The sequence below is a fragment of the Crocodylus porosus genome, unplaced genomic scaffold (assembly GCF_001723895.1).
Source record: "Crocodylus porosus isolate Cpor-Errol unplaced genomic scaffold, CroPor_comp1, whole genome shotgun sequence".
NCBI classification, from domain to species: Eukaryota; Metazoa; Chordata; order Crocodylia; family Crocodylidae; genus Crocodylus; species Crocodylus porosus.
In genome coordinates, this window is record NW_017728917.1 from 23476944 (window position 1) to 23501040 (window position 24097).

At 44.2% G+C, this 24097-nt stretch overlaps 1 protein-coding gene across 1 annotated transcript in view; it reads right to left on the reverse strand.

Moving 5' to 3' along the window:
* Positions 1–24097, reverse strand: part of CACNA2D3 (calcium voltage-gated channel auxiliary subunit alpha2delta 3) — a gene marked incomplete at its 5' end in the record, with an annotated part of 852337 nt that overhangs the window by 556619 nt on the left and 271621 nt on the right. Inside the window, one exon of the mRNA XM_019537014.1 lies at positions 9090–9149. Coding sequence (XP_019392559.1) covers positions 9090–9149 — 60 coding nt within the window. The remainder of the gene's footprint in view (positions 1–9089; positions 9150–24097) is intronic.

Genomic DNA, 24097 nt, shown 5'->3' on the forward strand with positions numbered 1-24097 from the left:
CTCCAGCCCTGCAGCAGAAAGGGAGCTGCGGCCAGGGCTTGGGGCAGAGAGCTGGTGCCCCAAGGCCCCATGGCAGTGTGCTGGACATGCCAGGCATCCCAGAGGCTAGGGGTGGCAGTTGGCCCCCCACTCCACTGCGGAGAAGAGGCAGTGGCCAGGAGCGCAGGCAGAATCCTTATCCAGAGCAGGGAGCTGGGCTGGTGAGTTGAGGACAGCCAAGTATAGGAAGTTAAAGCTCTAAACTCAAATACCCCTAAGTTTGAGATCCCTCTCATTAAACAAACAAGTAGGATTTGATGCTGAGTACAACTTTGCATCAGTCTGATTTATTTCTTTCAAATAATGGACAGGTTTATTTTTGTCTATTATTGTAAGTATTTTGTTGTTAGTTTCAGTATATTCAACATTCTGAATATACATTCAGAAAATGTATAAACATTCAAAATTTTAGATTACTATTTTTCACGATAGTGTATTGATTAGAATTCCAGTAGAATTACTAAGAATAAAACAAATAACACTGTTGGTAATACATCCCATAATGGACTGAATTTGATGCACTAGAAAACAGAATTTCATTGTTACCAAAAAGAATCCTGACAGTCTGAAAGATGAACTCCACCACTTACTGTTTTTATAACTTGGTATTTCTCCACAGTCCATAAAAAATATTAATATAATTTTATTTCTCCCTTACATCATTTTTATCTACTGATATAAAATCGGCTATAATTGCTTCAGAACTACAAAGAATGATTCTGGACTAGAAAGAAAAATAAAACCACAAAAGCAGTTTATCTGCTTTTTGCATTTTCAAAATAGTGGAGATCAAACAGACAGCTATAACTGGTGCTGTATAGAGTACAGTTAATTCAAACTTCTTTAATACTGTCTCCCTTATGTATGGTACACCAAAAGCAGATCTACAAACTTCCCTTCCACAGTAAAATTACTGAAAGCCTTCCAGCCTCCCTCCAACCTGAATGTACACTATCAAATCATTGTGGTTATTATTTTATATTGAGCAGATGGTATTATGAGATTTTTGATAAAGAACAACAATCTCCCAGCAAGGGTTGTAGAGGGGTCGCCAAAACCAAGATTAACAACTGATTAGCCGTAATGGACCATGGCAGTAATAAACAACATAGCTCTACAAAGATTGTCCTGTTAATGCTGCTGACACAAATAGCTTTTAACTGGCTTCCTAAAAGTGTTAATATCTTTAGAGCCTCAACAAACTGAAGACTTTGTCAAAGTGAGAATGATCCTGTAGTGGAGCATCAATCACTGTACACCTTTAAAAAGGTCTTCCATAAATGTGTTTCTGATTTATTTCGATAACAGAGGGCACATCTGCACAAGACGCTTTACTGTAGGGCTGTGCGAAGCGTTGGGTGCTGATTCAATTCAGAGGATTCAGCCCAACTTGGTGGCCAAATCTCTAAATCTGAATCAAATCAGAGGACCAATAACAATAACAATTTGAAGCCCTCTGAATCGACTTGGAAAAGATTTGGAGAGCTTCAACGATTCAGGCACTCCCCAGTCACTGCAGCAGGGAGCTGGAGCCAGACTCGGAGCTGGTAAGTAGGGGGTGGGGGAGGGGAGGCTGGAGGAGTGGGTAGGGGACCATGGGGGGACCCCTGCCAGGCTTATCCCCTGCCTGCTCCCACAGCCCCCCCACCCCCATGGCTGCCGTGGCCCACCCCAGCTCCCGGTGCTTTAAAAAAAAGCCCCTACTCACCAGGTGCTGCCTGGCGGGGGGGGTGATCCCCACTGCCCCACACTGAATGGGGGGCTCTGTCATGATCCCCCCAACCCCCCTGCTCTCCCAGTCCCTCCCCATAACTGGCCCCTGCCCCAGCTCCTGGCCCTTTAAGAAAAAAAAAACCCCAAAACCCCAAGCTCACTGGCTCAAGCAGCAGTCTCAGGGCTTTGGTGGGCTTGTGCAGACCCCTGACCAGAGCGCAGGGCAGTGGGGGGCAGTGGGGATCACCCCCCGCTGGGCAGTGTAAAGGGGTTCCAGGGGCAGCCACCAGGGGAATTAAGTGTATATATACACAAATGCCAGGAGCATGGGAAACAAGCAGGAAGATCTAGAAATCTTGCTTACCAGCAGTAACTTTGACCTAATGGGACTAACTGAAACCTGGTGGGACTCTACTCATGAGTGGGTGGTAGGAATAGAGGACCATAGGTTGTATGGGAGAGATAGAGGACAGAAAAAAGGAGGGGGTGTTGTTCTCTATGTTAAAGAACAGTACACATCTTCCCTAATCAAATTGGGATCAGAGGATGGACAAGCAGAGACTATGGGTTAGGATCCAAGGGAGTTGTGGGGAAAGGGACCTGGTGGTGAGGATCTACTACAGGCCTCTGCACCAAGAGGATGCACCATGAGGATGGGGGATCAATTGCTGTGTGGTCTAGAGACATGGTAGCCATGGGGGACTTCAACTACCCAGACATATGCTGGGAGGAACAGACAACTAGATCTAACCATTCATGCAGGTTCTTAACCTGTATTCAGGACCTCCACCTAACACAGGAGGTAAGGAGTCCCAGCAGGGGTAACGCCTTGCTTGACTTGATGTTGGCCACAGCGGATGGATGACCTGGTGGGGGACCTGCAGATTCAAGGCAACTTAGGGGACAGCGATTACCAAATGATAAAATTCACTATCCAGAGAAGGGCAGGCACTATACCTAGCAGGACACAGGTGCTGAACTTTAAAAAGGCTGACTTGAATAGGCTTGTGGGATGGGTTAGTAGGGTACTAGGAACCAAGAGCCTGGATGCTTTGGGGGTCCAGGATGGGTGGTCATTCCTCAAGGCTACCATTCTTTGGGCTCAGAGTGAGACAATCCCATGGCAGAGGTAGGGGAGCAAAGGGATCAGAAAGCCCCTTTGGCTAACCAGGGATATACAGGATACCTTAAGGGCAAAAAAAGAAGTATACAGGAAGTGGAAGCAGGGAGTAGCTAGCAAGGAGGAGTACACTTCCTTGGCCTGCACCTGCAGGGAGTCTTTCAGGAAGGTCAAGGCAGCTCTGGAATTCAGGCTAGCAGCAGGGATTAAGGACAATAAAAAGTCTTTCTTTAGGTACGTTGGGAGCAAAAAGAGGCTGCAGGGTAGCATAGGACCCCTACAGGACAGGTAGGGGGGCTTAGTGATGGATTGCAGGGACAAGGCAGTGATCTTCAATGAGTTTTTTGCCTGTCTTCTTAAATTGGAATCTAGATGAACCCTCAATATGCATCACAGATACCAGCAAGGGGAACATCAGCTGACCAATGGTCAGTGCTGACACGGTAAAGGGACACTTGGAAGTTCAAATCACTGGGACCAGATGGATCCCACCCACGGGTAATGAAGGAATTAGCGAGTGTCATAGCAAAACCACTAGCAAGGATATATGAGCACTCATGGTGCTCAGTTCAGGTCCCAGAGGATTGAAAAAAAGCTAATGTCATCCCAATCTTTAAGAAGGGGAGGAAGAAGGATCTGGGGAATGATAGGCCAGTCAACCTTACATCTGTCCTTGGGAAAATCCTTGAAAAAATTATCAAGGAACACATCTGTGGGAGCCTGCTGGCTAATGCGATGCAGAAGGGTAACCAACATGGGTTTATAGCAGGCAGGTCCTGCCTTACTAACCTAGGTTATTTTTATGACAAGGCCACTGTAACAGGGGACCCTAGCCCTGTTACCAGAAGGCACATCCACCCCTTTAAAGCCAGAACTTTCTGGGCACAGAGGGCTGGAAAAGAAGGGGTTAAATGCTGAGCCTGGCCAGCTAGTCAGCTGACCGGAAGTGGCAGGACTATAAAAATCCTAGGCCGAGCAGCAGTTAGGGAGGTAGCTGCTGAAAGGGAAGGAGTGCCTCAGAGAGCTCCATGAAGGTGTGGGCCAAAGGCAGGAAGAAGGGAGCCCCAGAAGCCACAGAGAGGCAGACAACCGCATCATAGCAAGGATGTGAGCTGATAGTAGGGAGCTGAACCAGGGACCCTGTGAATGTAAGCTGACATGATTTTTTTTTTCTTTTTCACATTAGCTTGGGGCAGTTATTACCCATGGATGGGACTGTTCATGTTTTTTTCTTTTTTGATTAATGAATAAGACTAGTGGCTTGGGTGAGGCTATTAGGGGAAGGAGGAGGCCTCATTTCAGGGACCCACTATGGAGTGGGGACCCTGGTGCCAGTGAGGGCATGGCTTTTGGGGGGACACAGACCCCAGTGCCCCAAAGTGTGATCTTAAAAAGGCCAGGGAGGTCTGGCACACCTGAGGTGCAGTCTTATTTTGGTTTTTTGGAACCACTGGGAGGGTGTGAGTTCAGGGTTGTCCCCTGGCTTTGAACTTGAAGCTTCCTGGCTGTGAGGCCAGTGCCCAGATCTTGGGGTCAGGGGGAGCCAGGCTCGAGATTGGAGCAGAAAAGGGGGCCATGAGCCTTGAGACACCAGAAAAGGCTAGAGCCTCAGAGTCAAACCCTGTTTAGTGGGTTTAGACAGGGAGGCCTAGCTAGAGAAAACCAGGGGTAAGGCCCATATAGGGGAAAGGCCCCAACATACACAATACAATAGGCAGCCTCCCACTCACAAGAACATCATCATAATAATTTCCATCAAGACATGGCAGGTGGGACATAAGAACCCCAGAGAACGCTCCAAGGGCGCCCCATGGAAGGCGTGGATTAGGAAGACGGTACTGGGAAGGGCGACCTGTTACAGCCACCAAATGTTTAGATGCAGAAGTTGAAGTGGCTGTTATCTATCTTGACTTCAGAAGGCCTTTGACACGGTATCCCATACAATCCTTCTAAATAAGCTGAGGAGATTTGCCTTGGCTGACTATATGGTAGACTGGGTAGCAAACTGGCTCAAGGGTCACACTCAGAGGGTGTTAGTGGATGGGTCAATGTCAACCTGGAAAGATGTGGGCAGTTGAGTCCCTCAGGGCTCAGTTCTGGGGCTGGTGCTGTTCAACTTCTTCATCAGTGATCTGGATGAAGGGGTGGGAAGCACCCTATCCAAATTCACAGAAGACCCAAAAATATGGGGTGAAGCTAACTCCCTGGAGAGGAGGAACCAAATCCAGGTTGACCTAGACAGGTTGGGGAAGTGGGCAGAGAGCAACAGGATGCAATTCAATAAGGACACATGCAAGGTGCTGCATCTAGGGAGAAAGAACTGCCACCATACCTATAGGCTGGGGGGAGACCTTCTCAGCACCACTGAGGCAGAAAGAGATCTTGGAACCACTGCAGACTCTAGGATAAACATGAGTCATCAATGTGATGAAGTAGTTGGCAGAGCCAATCGCATCTTGTCGTGCATCCGCAGGTGCTTCACAAACAGGTCCAGGGAGGTGATTCTCCCTCTCTGTGCAGCACTGGTCAGGCCTCAGCTGGAGTACTGTGTCCAGTTCTGGATGCCGCAGTTCAAGCGGGATGTGGACAACCTTGAAGAGCCATTCATCTGACTGGAGGCCTGCAGGGAAGGCCCTATAAGGAAAAGCTAAGGGACCTTAACCTCTTCAGCCTCTCCAAGAGAAGTCTGAGAGGGAACCTTGTGGCGGTGTACAAATTTATAAGGGGAGGGCAACAGTGATCTGTTTCCCAGGGCACCACCTGGAATGACAAGGAACAATGACCATAAGCTACTAGAGAGAAGGTTTAGCTGGACATCAGAAAAAAGTTCTTCACAGTTGAGGTTTCCAGGATCTGGAATGGGCTCCCAAGGTAGCTGGTGCTTGTCCCATCCTTGGGGGTCTTCAAGAGGAGACTGGACAGGCGCCTGACTAGGATCATATGATCCCAGGTTTGGGGACCCTTTTCTTGCCTGCCAGGGGCAGGGAGTTGGACAAGATGACCCACTGAGGTCCCTTCCAACCCTAGAATCTATGAATCGGTGAGCCCCAAGTTCGGGGGTGGGGGGGTTTCTTAAAGAGCCAGGAGCTGGGGCAGGTGGGGCAGCCATGGTGGGGCTGGGGGAGCAGGCATGGTGTTCAGGGGTTCATGCAGAATCCCCCCACATGGCATGGGGTAGTGGGGGGCAGTGGGGATCACCCCCCACCCAGCAGCACCCAGTGAGTGGGGGCTTTTTTTTCTCAAAGTGCCAGGAGCTGGGGAGGGCAGAGCAGCCATTGCTTGGGCTGGGAGACGGGGTAGGGGATGGGGCCTGTGTGATTCAGAGATTCAACTGATTCAGCAGTGGCTGAATCGCCAAATCAAATTTGTCTGAATTGATTTGGGACAGTGATTTGAATTGCTGAATCAAATCTCTGACCCCCGAACTAGCCAAATCTGAAGCAAATACTAGCCACTTCACACAGACCTACTTTACTGCACAATAGACTAATCTGCTGCACAGGGGGTGTGTCTACATGTTGCCATATAGGGACATTGTTAAGGCACCATACTTTAGTACTTCCTTTATAAAGTGCTGAAGCACAGTGCAGTTTAGGTGGTTACTGCACCATATGTACGGTTAGATTTCACCACCATGTGCCCTATAACTGGGGAGCAGGCCACTATTGCAATGTAGCTAACAATCATGTGTAGACTTATGTAATCACTCTATAGCCAGAACATGCCATACAGCTATCTAGCTCATTACTATGTCACCGTAGGATGTGTAGATGCACCCAGTAAAGCATCACTATGTAACCGTACTGAGCTACTGTGCAGTAAAACTCCTACTCAGCCAGACCAGCAGAGGGCCATCCTCCTGCCAGGGGCACAGAAACATGGCTTGGAGTCCCTCCAGCCACAGGTCAGGGACAGCTCTTTAGCAGTCCCTAGTGGCCTTTAGGCCACTGACTTGACCCCTGGGGCCTAGGACAGCTGATGCCTGCTTCTGGCCACTGTATGCTGGTGTGGTGGGCATGTGTTTGTTGCAGCAGCACTGAAGAGTCCTGGCTTCTACCAGCTGCTGCCTGGCTCCTGTGCACCGTGCCCCTATACTGCACACATGTACTGGCTCCAGCAGTCCTGCAGGCCGTCGTGCATGAGTAGAAAAGGGACCAAGAGGACTTTGCCTTCCAGGACAGGCTCCTCACCTTTGAGAGGCACACTGTCTTCCTTGAGAGGATGCTGGAGGTGTAGGAGAAGCAGGCTGCTGTGGTGGCCCAGACAGTGGAGGCTATTGAGGAGAACTTCAGGGTGCTGGATGCCATCCTGGCCCTAGCAGTTATCTTTGTGGTGCCTGCCACCCAGGCCACAGGTTTGGCCCCATCTGCCACCTGGCAGCTGCCCACCACTCAGCCTCTACACCTGGCCCCAGCCCCGGCCCCGGCTCTGACCCCGGCTCCAGCTGCTGCCTGGCAGCCACTTGAAGCCCTGTGCCAAACCCCACAGTGGGCAGGGAGGTCCAGCAGCACCTGCAGTGGCTACAGCCCCCTCCCCCTGCTCCCAAGCTCAGTCCCCCAGCAGCCAGGCTACCCACATGGGCTGCTGCAGACATGGTGCCCTGTCAGCTGTTGCTGGGGGGAGAGCAGGGAGCATCCATGGTGTACTTGCCGCAGGCTTGCGGGACAGCATCCCAAGCTAGGCTGAGCCTGCCCTGCCTGGAGGCCCCTACCAGCCTGAGCCTGTCCCCTTGAAGACTGCTACCAGCCTGAGGCTTCCCCCCTTGGCACCCAGGCAGCTGCATCCAGAGCTTGAAGCTCCCCCTGGCTGCTGCAGGAGGTCAGAGCAGGGCAGAAGCATGCTATAAGGAGCAAATCTGCTCCCAACAGGGCACACATGTAGATGCTTTCCCAGGGTTGGCTTACTGTGCAGTAAATTACAATGTGGTGAGTCTAAATAGCATTAGTTACATGTATAGATGCATCCAGGTTCAATTCTTTTCTTGGCATGACGTTCATAGAAGAAAATGCAGCAAAGCTCTCAAAAGCTAAAATGCAATAGAACTCTAAACCATTTGAATACATACAAATGGAAAGCCTTATTAAAATATGAAGAATTGTTTCCAGTGCACCCATTTCCTGGGTGCTTCAAAATGTTTGAAAGATTTAACTTCAAAGATTTCTAAACCAGCCTTCTTAGCATTAATTCAGAAGAGGTTGCTCTTAAGGCTCTGTTCCTATATCAGATAATGCAGCATTTTCACAAGGGATCAGTATTCCATACCATATTTCCCTTATAAAAACAATATGCTGATTACTGGAAGTAATCACTGCAAGTTCTAAAAGCAATACTTACTGTGTTGTATGCTTTCACAACAGATTCTAAGTATGGAGAAAATGTTCACTTTCCTCACTTTCCTTTAAACCTATTTCCCTCAAATGTTTATTGCTCAAAACTAAGAGAGGCTTGATGGACAGCCATAAGAAACTGCAGAAAATATGTCAGAGTGCAACTAAATAATACTGTTATTTATTATGACATTCAGGAAACCACTAGTTAGGAAAACATTTACTTCTTGAACACTGAGTTACAGTACCTATTTAATATTTGTATTATTAACTTCTATTTTTTTCAATGACTTGTCTTTGCAGAGGCCTTGTCTTTTCTCAAGGCTTTTCCAGCATTTTTTCCTAAGATTTGTTGTCCAATTCTGCTTATTTCCTTCCTTTCTTTACATTCCAACTAATACACATGAAAAGGCACCATTTTGAGAAAACAATGATGCAATACCTAAGGCTCCTGGGTAAAAAAAAGGTCTTGTCTGCTTTAGTCTCAGATCCAAACACAAACTATTTGCATAATGCAAAGTCACTCTAATCCCCTCCCTGTGGGTTTTCACCCCATCTACAAATTCAACTCTCCAAAGAGTGATTCCTTGCCAGTATACTGCAAGTACAAAATATGCAGCTAATTACTGTGTTTAAAAATCTTGACCTTAGTTATGCAGGGAATTTCAACAAAATCTGTAGAAGAGCAAAATCTACCTATTAGGTCTCTGAACACGCAAACACTAAATGCACAACCTGTCAAAATGCTAAGCCAGCCACCATTATTTCCATGTTCTGTAACCAGCATCCCTCTATTACTCACATGCTTGACTTTCCACAGCAGTCCTTGGAGTAAGCTATTGTGTAATTCTTTATTATATATTCTGATAAGTATTTTTTTAAGTAATCACCTGTAAATCAGCATCAAATTCATGCTTCAAGTGAGCATCCTCTGCTGCTTCAACAAGACGCTGCAAAAAAGAAGAAAACAAAAAATATATTGTTGGAATAACTGATATCATCTTTAAATCCCAGTGCTTCCTCCAGTGTGATTTTAAAAAAAACCCCAAGATCGCTAGTGAGCCATAACATTAATTGTCACTGTATGCTATGGTGCTTCATTGACACTGGGTCAGATTTTCAAGAGTTTAAAGCCCAGATATTTTAAGTGTTCAGCACCCAAAAGTAAAGGTAAATTTTCAAAAGAGCTCAACAGCTATTGAAGCACAAAGAATGATAGGTTCATGAGTGCACAGCATCCAGCAGCGTCCATTGCAACATTTCTGGCTAGCTTTTCAAAATAATACCACATTGTGCTTAGATCTTTGGAATGCATGTCCACTTCTTTTCATGCCAGTGCAGAAGCTAAGACATTTTCAAGTCTTTTTCTAAAGGTAAAGCAGACAGCTTTTCTTAAAGGGGTAGTAATTCTTGTTTACAAACATTTGAACTTTAAAAAGGGATTCTATAGAGGGGATTAAAACCTAGAGATTTGTTTATTTACTTCACATGCATTAGATATTGTGCACACTTCTTTAACATGTTTATAATGATAAGATTTTCTGCTAGAAAAGAATTATTCCATTTATTTCTAATCCATATCCATAGTAAATATTAGCTTCTTAACCACTAACCTTGTTTAAAGGAAGAGAAAACCTCTTATATTTTTCATTCGTTCAATGTCAACATTAAAATGTTCTGTTCTGGGCTTCCTTACAACTCACATCTCAACCAAAATAATTGTTTTGCTAAGATTTAGTCATTATCTCTCAATTCTTATTCAAAATAATGCAACAGAAAACAAGGTTTGAATTCAGCCATTTTATTCTATGAAAAGATGATATTTCAAAAAAGTTTGGGTTGTTTTAGGGGTTTTGTACTCTTATAATTCTGAATATTCTTCTTACCTATAGAAATGGTTGATTTTTTTTTTTATTTAAACATGCTTTGTAAAAGAGCTAGATAATTCATGACCAATAATGAAACTTCCTCAAACAGATGAAAATATAATAATTGTATGTAACAACCTAAGCTTTAAGAAAGATAATTAAGGCCCTTGCTTCACTGAAGCGGTGGCTTAACTGGGTAACTGGAGGGAAGGAAGGGGAAGACCAGGGCAACCACTCTGAACACCAGCTCAGGGGAGGAATGGAAAAAAGTGGCTGCTGCTGGCAGCTAGACATTACTTCAGGCTTTCACTTTGTCCTGAACACCCACCCATGTCCCCATACAGCTGTGCTGAATAAAGCAAGCATAATAAAATCATGGAAAGGATTCAAACTCCCAGCTCACAGATGCATCTTTACTATGTTTATGGAAAGATTTTTCTTTTTTTTCTTTGATGCATCAGGTCTCAGCATATACATATTCACGTCATAGGAAAAAGGCCCACACATAAATTACTTAAGCACTAAACTCTTCTCTAGTAATGTTGGGCATTACATATCTAACAACTCTGGATGGTTTTTAAAAGGTGTCCCTTTAGAGAAATGCAAGCCTTACAGTCCTAAAATGTGAGACTGATCTGAATTGAAGATAGACCCAAACATTCTGCCTCTCAAGTAAAAATAAAACATTAAATAAAGACAGCAACATTAAATAAGAAAGCAACTGCTAGAGTACAGAGAAGTCTTTTGACCTTTTTTACCTCAAATGTAATATGTAAGTTGATACACTTTTTTAAAAAGTGCCTTATATTCAAAGACAAATACCTGTGCCATACCTCTGTGTGGCAAGACAAACAACAAATAATTGTGAATCACAGCAGACACTGCGATACAAAATAATACTATTTCACACATAAAAGAAAAAATAAATAAAAATTAGCTGTGTCTATGAACTGACTATAATAGCGATGCTCCAACTATATAAATGTGAATACATGTAAGTACTTTTGTACTATATGAGAATCATACCTATTAAAGATAAATTCTAAGAGTTATTTCAATCTACAAATAAATCAGGCAGCTTTTTAGACACACACACACTCTCTCTCTCTCTCTCTCTCTCTCTCTCTCTCTCAAAAAAGTAAATACAAAACCTATGCATATATTGGGATGGGCAAATTACAAATAGACTTTAGAGAGTTTTTAAATTTGATCATTGCCACCAGCAGATTAGCTCTGTCCCAAAGCAGCATGGTAAAGCAAGTTTAATTTTGCTAGCCTTATTTTAGTAATTAAATATTTAACACATTAGCAAAATAACATACAACTTGATATATTCCCGTAAAAACTTTTTAAAAAAGCAAAGATGACCTACAAAAATGCTTGCTTGAAGGCTCCTATTTGAGCCTACAACATGGAAAACTGACTGTGATGGGTATATTTAATTAAAAATTAAAGCAATGGAATTGAAGAAGGGTCAAAAGACTCCTTCATACAAAAGCAAATTTGAGACACAGAGAAAACAGGCATCTAGTTCTTCCTTCACTCTGAAGCATGTACTTATTCAGTGGAAAAAAATATTATTCTACTATATCATGAGGTATCTAATTCCTGGAACATGGTACCTATTGGTTAGAAGCTGTAATTCATAGCTTTTGATTTTGTTTGTATTGACCCCATGTTTCTAAATTACATTTTTCTTTTTAATGAAATAAATTTAAACCAAGATTATCTCTGCAGATGAGAAATTACCCATCTTCTGCTTCCTCCAATAATGTTAGTGGCAATCCACTTAGGAGGGGAGAACAAAAATGAAGTGTGCTCTTTGATTCGTACCTTTGACTTTTAGATGCAAGTATTTAAGGTTGTTCTTTTTAAAAATATGTCTCCTTTGTGTATCCAATACGCCTATGGTACAGCCCTTTGAACCAGGGCAGCACTAAAAGGATTGGGGATGGAACAAAAGTTAAGAGATCCACACACAAAGAGTTTTCTTCCTCATGTAGATCAGGGTTGGGATAGGGATACACACTCCACCTACTCAACAAGGTAACCCGGGATAAAAGCATTACACAAAGGATACAGACCAAAGAAAAATATCCTGCATGTTCTATACAATGCTGCCCATAAAACACGTGTGTGTGTACATGTCTGTATGATTTTAATCTCTCGAAACCAATATAGACTAAAAGTAAGGAATGTGGGGAGGGGTGTGGAAAAGGTGAACCAGTCATAAGTCTACCAAATGACATATTAGATTTGTGCAGATTTTATCAGAATGATCAAATTGTATACAAATGTAGTTTTATTTTGTTTTTTGTGGGGTTTTTTATTTTATAAGAGTCCCCAGAGGGATGAGGCATTATGGAAGAAATTCCTTCAAGTGCTTTGAGACAAGAATATAAAAACCATATGTAACACTGCAACATTTTTATGTTAAAACTAAAACCCCCCATTTAAAATACTTTCATGACAGAACTCTGTATCTAGCAATGAATTCTCAACATTCCCAATGATTGGTGATTTTCACTTAGTGTTTTATAATGATATATTTAATACAAATGCTAATGTATTTTCATTAGAGTATATCTGCTCTGAAAGCTTTGCTCAGTGAGTCTTGCCTATTCTGAAGGGAGTTGCAAGTGATCTATATACATACACACTGAAGGAATTGCAAACTTTGAGTAGGCTAGTATAGGGAGTAAACTATTTAAAGGGCATATATTACTACCACCCCATCTCAGTCTTTTCTTCTCCAGACTAAAGCAGCCCAGTTCCCTCAGCCTTTCCTCAGAAGTCACATGCCCCAGGCCCTGAACCATTTGCATTGCCTTCTGCTGGACTCCCTCCAATTTGTCCACATCCTTTCTGCAGTGGGGAATCCAAAACTGGACACAGAATTCCAGATGTGGCCTCACCGGGGCTGAATAAAAGGAAAGAATCACTTCCTTTGATCTGGCAGCAGTACCCCTACTAATGAAGCACAGTATGCTGTTAACCTTCTTACCAACAAGGATACACTGTTGGCTCACATTCAGCTTATTGCCCACTAGATCATCCAAGTCCTTTTCAGCAGAGCTGCTGCTTAGCCTGTCAGTCCCCAGATTGTTGTGTCCTAAGTGCAGGACTTTGCACTTGCCCTTATTGAACCTCATGGGTACATTCACACATGCAGGCATATGCTCTTGCAGCAACAAAAATAGCAGCAGCACAAATTTGTTCCAGAAATTTCTGCCTCAGCACACAGGCCTGAACATGCAATTTGTTGTGGGCAAGTTGTGCCACTTGGGGCAAACTAACCCTGTCCAGCTCCTCCCAGATCTGCAGCCAAGGAAAACTCCTCTGCTGGCCCTAGCAGTATAAAAAGCTGCCCTGGTGAGCAACTCAGGGCTACTTGCTCTCAGGAGGTTCTAGGGGAGGAGCCTCTGGGACAAAGTTAGCCACACCCCTTCCTGTCCCAGGCTGCTGCTGCTGCCACAAGCTTGGTCTCAGGACCTTCTGGGGAGAAGATGGCCAGGCCCTTTCCTACCTCTGGCTACTGCTAGCTTGTTCTCAGAGGTTTGGGGGGTAAGCTGGCTGCATCCCTTCCTGCCCTGGGCTGCTGCTGCTACTGTTGCTGTCCCCTCCATGGGGCGTCTTCTGCTACACACTGTTGCCCCCTTCCCCCAGGAATGGGCACACCACAGCCCAGCACTGCACGCCAGCTTCTGCACCCCTGTTCTAGCCTGCTGCCCAGCCCACTGCCAAGTTGCAGTCAGAGGACAGCCTGAAGAGGAAGCATGCACTGCCCCTCCCCCACCATCACTGCCAGAGCTTAAAGGTGCCTTGCCTGCCCCAGCTGCCTTGGCAGGACACCCTACCTTTACCTCCACCTTCACGTCAAGCACAAACTGAGTGACTGAACTGGATGGCTGCTACCACCACTGCTGCTGCTGCCATTGTTCTGCTGCTGCCCCCTCTCAGGAAAGAGAGAGATTCCCTGCTGCACCACCTTGCACCATTGAACACCACACCTGCACTACATTACTCCCTAATTGACTGATTGTGCCTGTACTCCTCCACAGCTGCCTCAGTGCATCTAATCCTGCTTTGTTTTCCTGCCTACTGCTCTGCTGCTGAGTGCCTGGCTGGAGGTCTGAGGGGCTCCTAGACTGACCTTCAACAAACAAAGTCTCTCCATTGCTTCAGCAGCCTTCCCTCTGTGTTTTTGCCCTTGTGTGGTAAGTCCTGTAGTCCACTGCCATTTCCCTGGTGTTTGTTGTGTGGCTGAGTAAGCCAGCTCAAGTCTCCCCAGCCCTTCTGTGTATGTTTTCCACCTTCCCCACATTCCCTAAGCACAGCCCCTCCCCCTGGGGTTTTTTTATTTTCCCTGTAGGGCTGTAGCTCAGTGAGCTTCAACCCCTTCTCCCCCTCCATTTCCCCAACAACCCCAGGCTGCCCCTATTAGATTCATCAGCCCCACTGTATATTTTTGTTTTCCCCTCCCTCATGTGAAGCAATGGCAGGGCAGGAACTTTCTGGGGGGGAAGATCCCAGCCAAGCCCCCAAGGGAACGTATGCCCCTGCAGCCCCCACCCCAGAGGCAGAGTTCAATCAACCTCCTCCCAGTGTAGAGAAGCCTGCAACCTCTGCTACAGGGGCAGGTGGGACTCTGGCAGGGAGCCAACAGGGCCGTGGAGTTTCCCACCTCCCCTGGGGGGTTCCCAAGTCCCCTCCCTCCACCATCATGGATCAAGGGCAAGGGCAGTGGGAAGGGCTCCTCTTCGGCCTCCTCCACAGCTGGGGGTGGGAAGGGGAAGGGCCTCACCCATGAGCCTAGACCACTGGTGCTGCCCACTGGTGCTCTGCCTGGAAATGTGCACAGACAAGTGAGAGGAAAGTGGCCCCATCATCTCCAAGTACCTTCCCAGCTTCCTTCCTGGTCCAGTACAGGGAGAAAGTCCTGTGAGAAGTCTGGCAGCCCTCGCAGGTCCTTCAGGGAGAAGCCCTGCAGGCTGTCAGTTATATTGGAGCCCCCAGAGGTGGTGGAGGAGGCACACAAGGCACACACAAATGTGTGTGTTTTCATACAAACAAATAAACTAAATTTTAAAGATGGCAAGTGTAAGAACAAAATATTTGCATTCTCTCTCTGTAGAGGTTTTTTTTCCTTCATTATTTGATATATAACACCCCTTTACTGGCACATTGCCAGACAGAAAATGGGTAAGAACTTATTACATGAAAAATTACTTACAATCAGTAACAAGTCATCCTTTATCAGGTGAACTACTCAGTCACAGTATGCTTGAATTAATCTCTATTATCAATATGAATATCTAATTCCCAATCAAAATATATCACACAATACACTGCACTGGTGCTGTGTATATGCCAAAGAGCACTTGTTAAATCTGCAGCTAAATAACTCTTCAAAATGTCATTTAATGGTTCAGCATGGTCTTTGGAGGAAAGACAGAATGTGTGTTTCAGTCATAAGAGCAATTTTCTTCACTGGCTCCATCATCAAAGGACTGTGTGGTGCACATGGAAGCATTCAAGAACAAATTACTAAAGTTAAAAGCACATTACCAAGATACCCTTCCATGATTTCCCCATTTTGAGGTTCACTTCAAAAGTGAAAGAGAGATTTCACTTCCAGAAATTCTGAACGGTTGTAGGTGTTTGGGCAACTTTTGAAAAGGTTGTAGTTTGCAGGGAAGGAAAAAGATTTATCTGTGTTGAGTGGGTTATGTAATATTCTGGTATAGGTGGCATCTGCTGCAAGCTCTTCTGTCAAAGTTCTGGGACTTGCTTGTTTCACAGCTCATTTAGTGAATAAGGTAAAGAAGCCAACTGTGAACATGTGATGTTGTTCATAAGTTTCACCATAATTTTTTATGCTTGAAGACAATATAATATAAAGTGGCAATGAGTGCACTGATGTGAGAACAGGCTCTCAGTCTTACTACTTTATTGCAAATAGCCTTGTACATGCTTGCTATAATAATACAGATGTAGTCTAAATTTCAGGTAACGGCTCTGACCTTGAAGGGGTTATCTACTACTATTAGCTGCGCATGGCTTTACAGACAGGCCAGCAACAGCGTTCCCATTTGCTGTATATTTTGCCAATTTTCCTCCCTTTGGAGAACTCAGAAGCATATTCATTTCCCAGAATGGTCTTAGATGCAGGGAATAGGTTAGAGATTTCCTATTTGTGAAACTAACATATTACCAAAGCTGTTGTTTCAGTGAGATATACTGAAAGTTCTTTAGCTCCTGCTCCCTTGATATCAGAGATTCTGGTGGGTCATGTGGGTTAAGACAGAGATATTAGAACTGCAATTAGTCACACCCTGGCATGTCTCCCTTCTTTAAGGCTGGTAACAAATACTAATATGTACACTGCTTACCAAAGCAGACAGTGTCCACTGACATGCTAACCCAAGCAGCACACTGACTGCATGATCCTCTAAAGTTATGAATGATAAATACAGCCTTCCCAAGAACAACTTTTATCATGTCCTTGCATTTGTTCATAATCAACAGTATTTTCAGGTTGAGGACTGTGAAAGCAAATATTTCTGACGCAGGATAAAGAACTCATTTTTCACTAGAAAGCTGAACATTCGAAAATGAAAATTATAAAAAAAGATTAAAGTTCATTTAAAGTGCTTCTACTTCTGTAACATTATTTAAGATAATCATGCTGTAATTAGATGCATTCGTAACCCAACTGGGCCATTACAGTACCGACTGCGGTGTCATAGGCCGGAATTTTGGGCACAGAGGAAGAGGAACAGAGAATAGAGATGCCTCGTGAGTATTAATGGGCTTGTAGCTGTACAAAAGGGCCATATCAAATAAAATGTACACAGAAGGTCACATCTGACCAGGCCAAGCTAGACTTAGCATAAGGCAGGGAGGAGGCATTGTGTTAAATACCATGACACCCCATTTTTATTCCTTTTTAATTCTGGGGCTGGCCATGGATCAATTTAACTGCAGGCATAACTTAGAACAGTTGCAGGGATGGTTAAATTATTCTTATGCGAGTGTGGCACCAGAGAACTTTTTCAGCAGCTGAGGAGTGCCATGACTCCAGGCATTATTCTTTCCCCTGCCCAAAACTCCCAGCCCAGGGGCCTGGAGGTAGGAAGCAGAAGAGTTTTTGTACCAGTTCTACACCACCTAAAACAGTGGTGGCCAACGATTTTGCTTCTTGTGCCACAGCTTAAGCCCAACACCTCCCTGATCATGACTAACCCATAGAACATGCTGTTACCTCTCAGCTCCATGTTCTTGGGCAATCCTGACACAGGACACAGACTGTCTGACTCACAAAGAATCCCCCCCCCGCCTAAACAGAAACTGATTAAAATGCAGTGAGAGACGCACCTAAAACCCTCCAGATATGGGTGACAAAAGCGAAACAACTGCCCTTGGTCTCATTTGCATCCAAGATGGAACAGGATGACCATTCATTTACATAAGAGATGGAGAACAGAAAGCCTGAAGCAGAGACTGCAGTGAATTCTGGGATCAGAGAAGCAGGGGAGTGCTGCATGATGGGGAATCTGTGCTCCAAATGCTAATCAACCCACACACCCAGCTCAGCATTTATCAGACCAGTTCTAATCTGGATTTACAAAGGACTTTTCCTCTCCCACCACACACACCTCTAAGCAGAAGTAAGTTTAATAGGCATCTTGGGCCGTACATTCCCCGGTCCCACTATGGGAGGCCTATTTAAACTTAATTGGCTAAAACTCGGTTGCTGGGTTAGGGAATGCTGAGGCAATAGACCGAGTCAGAGGGGGTATGGGCAACATTTGAACAATGGTAAAGGGTTCATCACAGCGTCCAGCCCGGTGGAGCCCTGACCACAAGTGTTGTCATACTTTTCCTGGGGCAACTGGTGGAAGTCCTCTCCACAGAAGGTTATGAACACTCCAATAATTGCCTTAAGTCTGTTAAAAGACTACAGTAAGATCTGGAAAAGTCATGCTAAGCTGAGGCTTGTTCACAACAAGTAAAAATCCAAAACCCTGATGCTGCAAGCTATCTATTGTTTCAGAAGACACAAGAAGATATCCCATCCATGTATCTGCTATCCATACGAATGTCAAGTTGGCTCCTAAGTATGTGTTTCCTGAGTATCAATCAGTTTCCTTAGATGTTCCAACCAGATAACCCCCTGTCAATAGAAAAGACAATTTGATTTACACTATTGAGAATGCTTGAAAGAAGCTGAACTGGGGGTATAAAAAACTGTAAAAGGAGCAGCAGTGTGTGTGCTGACACCACTCGCTTTCTTCTGGAGAGCCTGAAGGAGGCAGATCTTCTCCCTTCAAGGATCGTGCTGAGAACTTTGACCTGTCAGCTTTGCAACCCGAGTGCCTTGGACTGGTGAGATCCCAGCTCTCTCTCTCTCTTCTCTTCTCTCTCTCCAAGCATAGATTTCTGAACCTGAACTATATTAGTTAAGCTTGAGCTAAGTTTCCCCAAATACTTAGTGAAACCAGGGTATACTGTGACTGTTTGTGTTTGTTTTTCCTTTGCATGTCTATTACTGCTAGTGCTATTGTATATTTCATATACTTAGCAATAAATAACTTTTATAGTCAAACTGATGGTAACTGGGTATATTTTTCCTTCTTTATTTCTCCTTCCCCACTTGCTCTGCAGCAATGCTTCTTTTACCTAAGCTAAAGATCCCTATGTAGCCCAGAAGTACTGTTGGGTCTGCTCATCAACAGGCTAAAAGATTGGGATGTGCTGAGTTTGAAACACATAAGGGGATCAGCTTGTACAGGCTGATAGACCCAGTTTGGCTCAGACATGCCCTGATGAACTGAATGCTGGCCCATGAGGGTGTCAGCTGGACACCCAGCTGGATACAGAGGTATTCTGTTTACCTGTGCGCTTGTGTCTGACTGCAGTTATTGTTGCTCTGATGAACTGATTCTTGGCATATGAGGGTGTCAGCCTGTCCATGCTGACCAACCCGGCCAGGTCAGGCATATCACTTTAATCTGGGTGTGTTTGTATGTATGACTGATTTGGGGACTGGAGGAACCCAGCCCCACTGAACTGAGTCCTGCAAGATAGCTCCATTGGGGTGAGGGCTTGCAAAGGGAGAGATACAGCTCCGTATAGAAACACAAGTAACACAAGCAGCACATTAACAGAATTACCAAGACCCTAACCCTAATAAATGAGCACACCCCAAAGTAGTGGGCAAATCTGGTAGCAATGCCATACTACTCTAATCCCCATACCCAGAGGTGTACTTGACAGATTTTGTGCCCCAGGGCATTAGAATGGAGGCAGTGGGGCTCAAGCCTCCAGGTGCAGCCCCAAGGAGCAGAGCATGGGCAGGGGGAGGACCCTGTTTGAACAGAAGAGGTCAACACCAGGAGTTGGGTTAACCCCACCCTGGCCTCAACTGCTGCAAATGATCCAAATTTCTGAATTCAGCACTGACTCCAGAGCCAGGAAAGGGTTAAACTGGCTATTAACAATGACAGTTGAGATGTACTTTTACAGCAGGTCCCAGCCCCTGCTTCACACCAGAGAGAGCTAAGGTATGCACATTAGAAATCTACAGGCATTATAAAGACCCACCTCCATGACCCACCCCCCTCACCCCACCCATCCTCAAGGCCTAGCAGGTGAATAAGTATGTTATTAGAGGATTTTATTTTTCTGCTCTAACCCTGTAATCTAAAATATTTGGAAAATTAACCTAATTAAAAAGTTCCAACAATTAAGCATTATTTAGTTGATAAGAATGAGAAGTCCACTTAATTAAATAGATTTACACAATTTTGTCTAGATATGTTTGCATTGTTTTTCAGAATCCTGACAACAGGGCACAAATGCTTTTATGTATTATATTGTTGTCTACAATGAAGTCCCTTTTTATGGCCTTGACTTTGAATCCAAAGTGTAAAAAGCTTAAATAACAAAATACAAAATGATTATGGTGCATGAGTCTGATGCTGGTTCATCTGGCATATTTTCTCTTTCCAGCAATGCACGAGATAAACTATTAAGGAATGAAACTGAAAATGTATCACTAATGACAGCACCAGACAATTATACGCATGCATATATTTTTATTCTAAGTATTATTATTACTATTGTAATGGACAGACCCTGGAAATCATCACAAAGCCTAAGCTATCAGAATCAGCACTACGGTTCTCCTCAAGGAATCATCATACTTCCAAAGCATTGATTTGCGTGTCACTGAAGCCCTGGGGCAGAGGCAGAGGCAGAAAGGGAAGCCAGACGGAAGGGAAGCCCGGAGCCCTGGCTGCTGCTACAGCTGGAGCAATGTGGGGCGTAGAGGTCAGGTGGAAACCTGTGCATTGCACATTAACCCCTCACAGGCCACATATGGCTGACTGGCTGCCAGTCTGATAGCCATGTTCTCTGGAATACAAAGGATGCATACTCCCTGTGAAGTTCCTCTGCTGGCTTACCTTTCCAAACAGCTAAAGCACATTATTTCTCCATAGTGTGAGGATCTACAGCATCGATAGATTATGGGAAAGGATGGAACTCTGTTGCTGAATATTTCTAGGAATCATAGGAAAGTAGGGCTGGAAAGGACCTCACAAGGTCACCTAATCCAGCCTCTTCCTTAAGGCAGGACCATCCCTGACTAAACTATCCCAGACAAGTGTCTGACCAACCTCCTCCTGAAAACTTCCAAGAATGGCGATTCCACAAATTATCTAAGTAGCCTGTTCAAATGTTTCACCAACCTCATAGTCAGAAAATTCCTCCTAATATCCAAACCTGAATTTCCCCTGCTGTGCCTGAAGCCATTGTTCCTAGTCCTGTTTCCTACAGCCACAGAGAAAAGCCCATCTCAATCTTCTCTATAATCACCCTTCAGGTATTTGAAGATTCTTATCAAATCTCTACCCCCTTCCTCCACCCAGTCTTCTCTTCTCCAGACAAAATAACCCAAGTTCTTTCAGCCTTTCCTCATAAGCTTTGCCTCCCAGGCCCCAAATCATGTTTGTTGCCTTGCAATGGACACTTTCCAAACTGTCCACATCCTTCTTGAAGCATGAAGCCCAAGTACTAGACACACTACTCCAGGTAAGCCCTTGCTAGTGCTGAAGAATCACTACCCTCAATTTGCTGGTGACACTCCAGTATTGCTGTTGGCCTGTCTGCAAGAAGATCACAGTGTTGGATCACATTCAGTTGGTAGTCCATTGTAACCCCCCATATCCTTCTCTGAAGTACTGTGGCCTAGGCACTCATAGCCTAATCTGTATGTGTACATGTGGTTAATCCATCCCAAATACAAGACTTTGCACTTGTCCTTGTTGAATCTCATCTGATTGACTGTGAACCATTTATCCAGTCTATCCAAATTACTCTGGGTCCTAGCCCTACCCACCAGCATGCCTGCAACTCCACCCAACTTGGTGTCATCAGCAAATTTGCTGAACATGCAATCAATGCCAACATCCAAATAATTAATGAAGCTATTAAACAATACCAGACCCAAGACAGACCCCTGGGGAACCCAACTTGCTATCTCCCCGCAACTAGACATTGAGCCATTGAGGACTACTTGCTGAGTACAATGATCCATCCAGCTATGTAAACATACATATATGCTTAATACGTAACAAACAGCTTAGAATGATGCCATATTGCTTCATAATCATTTCCAATTTACTACAGAATAATGTCCTGTCTGCATTAAGGTCAAGCTAGAAGAGTCAAAGATGTGAACTCATCTTTTCCATTTCCTTCCTCATGTATTTCTCAGCTGTGCAATTTTAACACTATATTTCTGTTAATGCCTTATTTACATTTCCTAACATTTAAAAAAAATGCACAACTTTATGGAAAGCATTGATTGCCATTTCCCATGACTAGCTGTCATAGAATAGTGCCAGCACCTGAAGGTTAAAGAAATGTGGAACTAGATAAAAATTGACAAAACACTCGACGTTCAGGTTGATTAAAACCAATTCACAGATCATTTGGGGGGGGTCCATCTCTGATCAGAAGGCTAGTTCCAACTAAGTGAGATATTTATGTAATCTGCTGGCTATGAGTATCAAATTGAGAGAAGGGGATTTATTTATTTTTGCCAATAATAAAATGGAAGAGAATAGAAGTGAATGGAAGAGAATTCAGAAATTCATGCTGAATTGCCAAATACTGTCAGGCAGAAAAAAGGAGAGGCAATTGTTTACAAACCATGAAACATTTCATTTTGATTCTTTCCTAACATTTCACTTTCACTTTTCCTTTTGAAATATTTTATTATTATTTTAAAATAAATCTAAATGTAAGAAAAAGAATGAACAAGAAATGTTAGCAATCGCAAACTTAAATATTTCATTTTAAGCCACTATGTTTATTTTTTTCTCTCCCCCCTTTTCCCTCTCCCATTTGCTGTAAAAATGAATAATTTTCATTTTGGTTTTGACCCAAAACCAAATGTTGTCTTATTTTTCATTTTAGCACCAAAGCTAAAAATCTACTGCTGGCCAAATGGGTTGAGGCTAGTGTTTTACATTACCAGCTACTGCTGGCCAGTAGTGAAATCACTCTTTTCAGGCACATGGCAGCCTATGTACAAATAAACTAGGGCTGTGCAAAATTTCACCAGCTATTTTGTTTCGATGCTGTTTCAACTAGTTTCAAGCTCAAAACAGCAAACCAAAATGAAATGAAGGGCTTTGAAACAGCCTTGAAATTAACCAAAGGCAGTCAAAATGTATCGAAAGTTTCAAAACATTTTGAGTTTTGAAGCTCAAGCTGGGCTTGCCTGCAGGGAAACAGAAAGTAAGGAGAGGGAGAGGGGACGGGGGGGAAGGACTGTTCTCATACTGCCTGTGTAGCTCGCCAGTGATTGTGATCCTTCCCTGAGGTCCCTTTCAATCCCAGTGCTCTGGGGGAGGGATGAAAAACACACACAGTCACACATATGACAAGTTTTGTTTGTCATCAGCCTGAGGTGCAGTTTCCCAGAAACCCCTGCACCTATGTCCTTTAAACTTGGCAGACTTTGTGGCCTGAGCAGGGGCTACATCCCTGCAATTTTCACCCCTCTGTGCCTTAACACACATATGTGACATGAATTTTGCTTTCAAGATTTTGAGGTGCAGTTTCCCAGACACCCCTGCACCTGTCTCCTTGAAGTGTGGCAGGCTTCCCAATCTCAGAAAGGACTACCATCTCTGCAAGTTTCATCTGAATCAGGCTTGAAATGACAAATTTATAGGCAGTTTTGTGCTTCCCCATTATAGCCTATGGGTAAAATGTCAAAACGGTGTAAAAACAGTGAAACGGTTTCAACAAAACAAAATGGAACAGTGTTTTCAAAATGAAATGAAACTCAAAATGCAAAGCTGTTCCATCAAAATAGCAAAATACAAGTCAAAAAGAAATGGTGTTGTTTCGCACAGGCCTAATATAAACCTACATAGCACAACAAATAATCTGATACACATTTATATATGTAACAGGAGTAAATTAAAAAGAGTGTGGGATTATTGACATGCTGAAAGTAGACTTGAGACTAGTGAGGACCTCAAAGTTTATCCTGCTACTCCCAGCTTCTCACCTTCTCTTCACTCATGTCAAGACCTTTCTAAACCTGTGGAGACCAGGAAGATAGATATCACTCTAACATTGACTAAAAGACATAGGACAGCACGTAAAGATGGTATAGCTCCGGAATTTCTTCTAGAATTCAGCCCAAATGGAAGGGGGTGGCTGGCAGAACTCTTCACAAATATCATAGATTCAGGTCATATCCCCAAAATTTGGAAAGTGGAAAAAATTATTGCAGTTCTCAAACCAGGGAATCCCGTGGATGATGTAAAGAGTTTCAGGCCTATCTGTGCATGACTTCAAAACACTTTGAAAGAGTTCTCTTGTTGAGAATTAGCTCTAGCCAGACCAGGTGGGCTTTAGAACAGGGAAAAGGTTCTTGCTCTCACCTCCCCTTCTGAAGCAGGATTTCAAAGAAAAGACCGGAACAACCTTTACTGATCTAATTT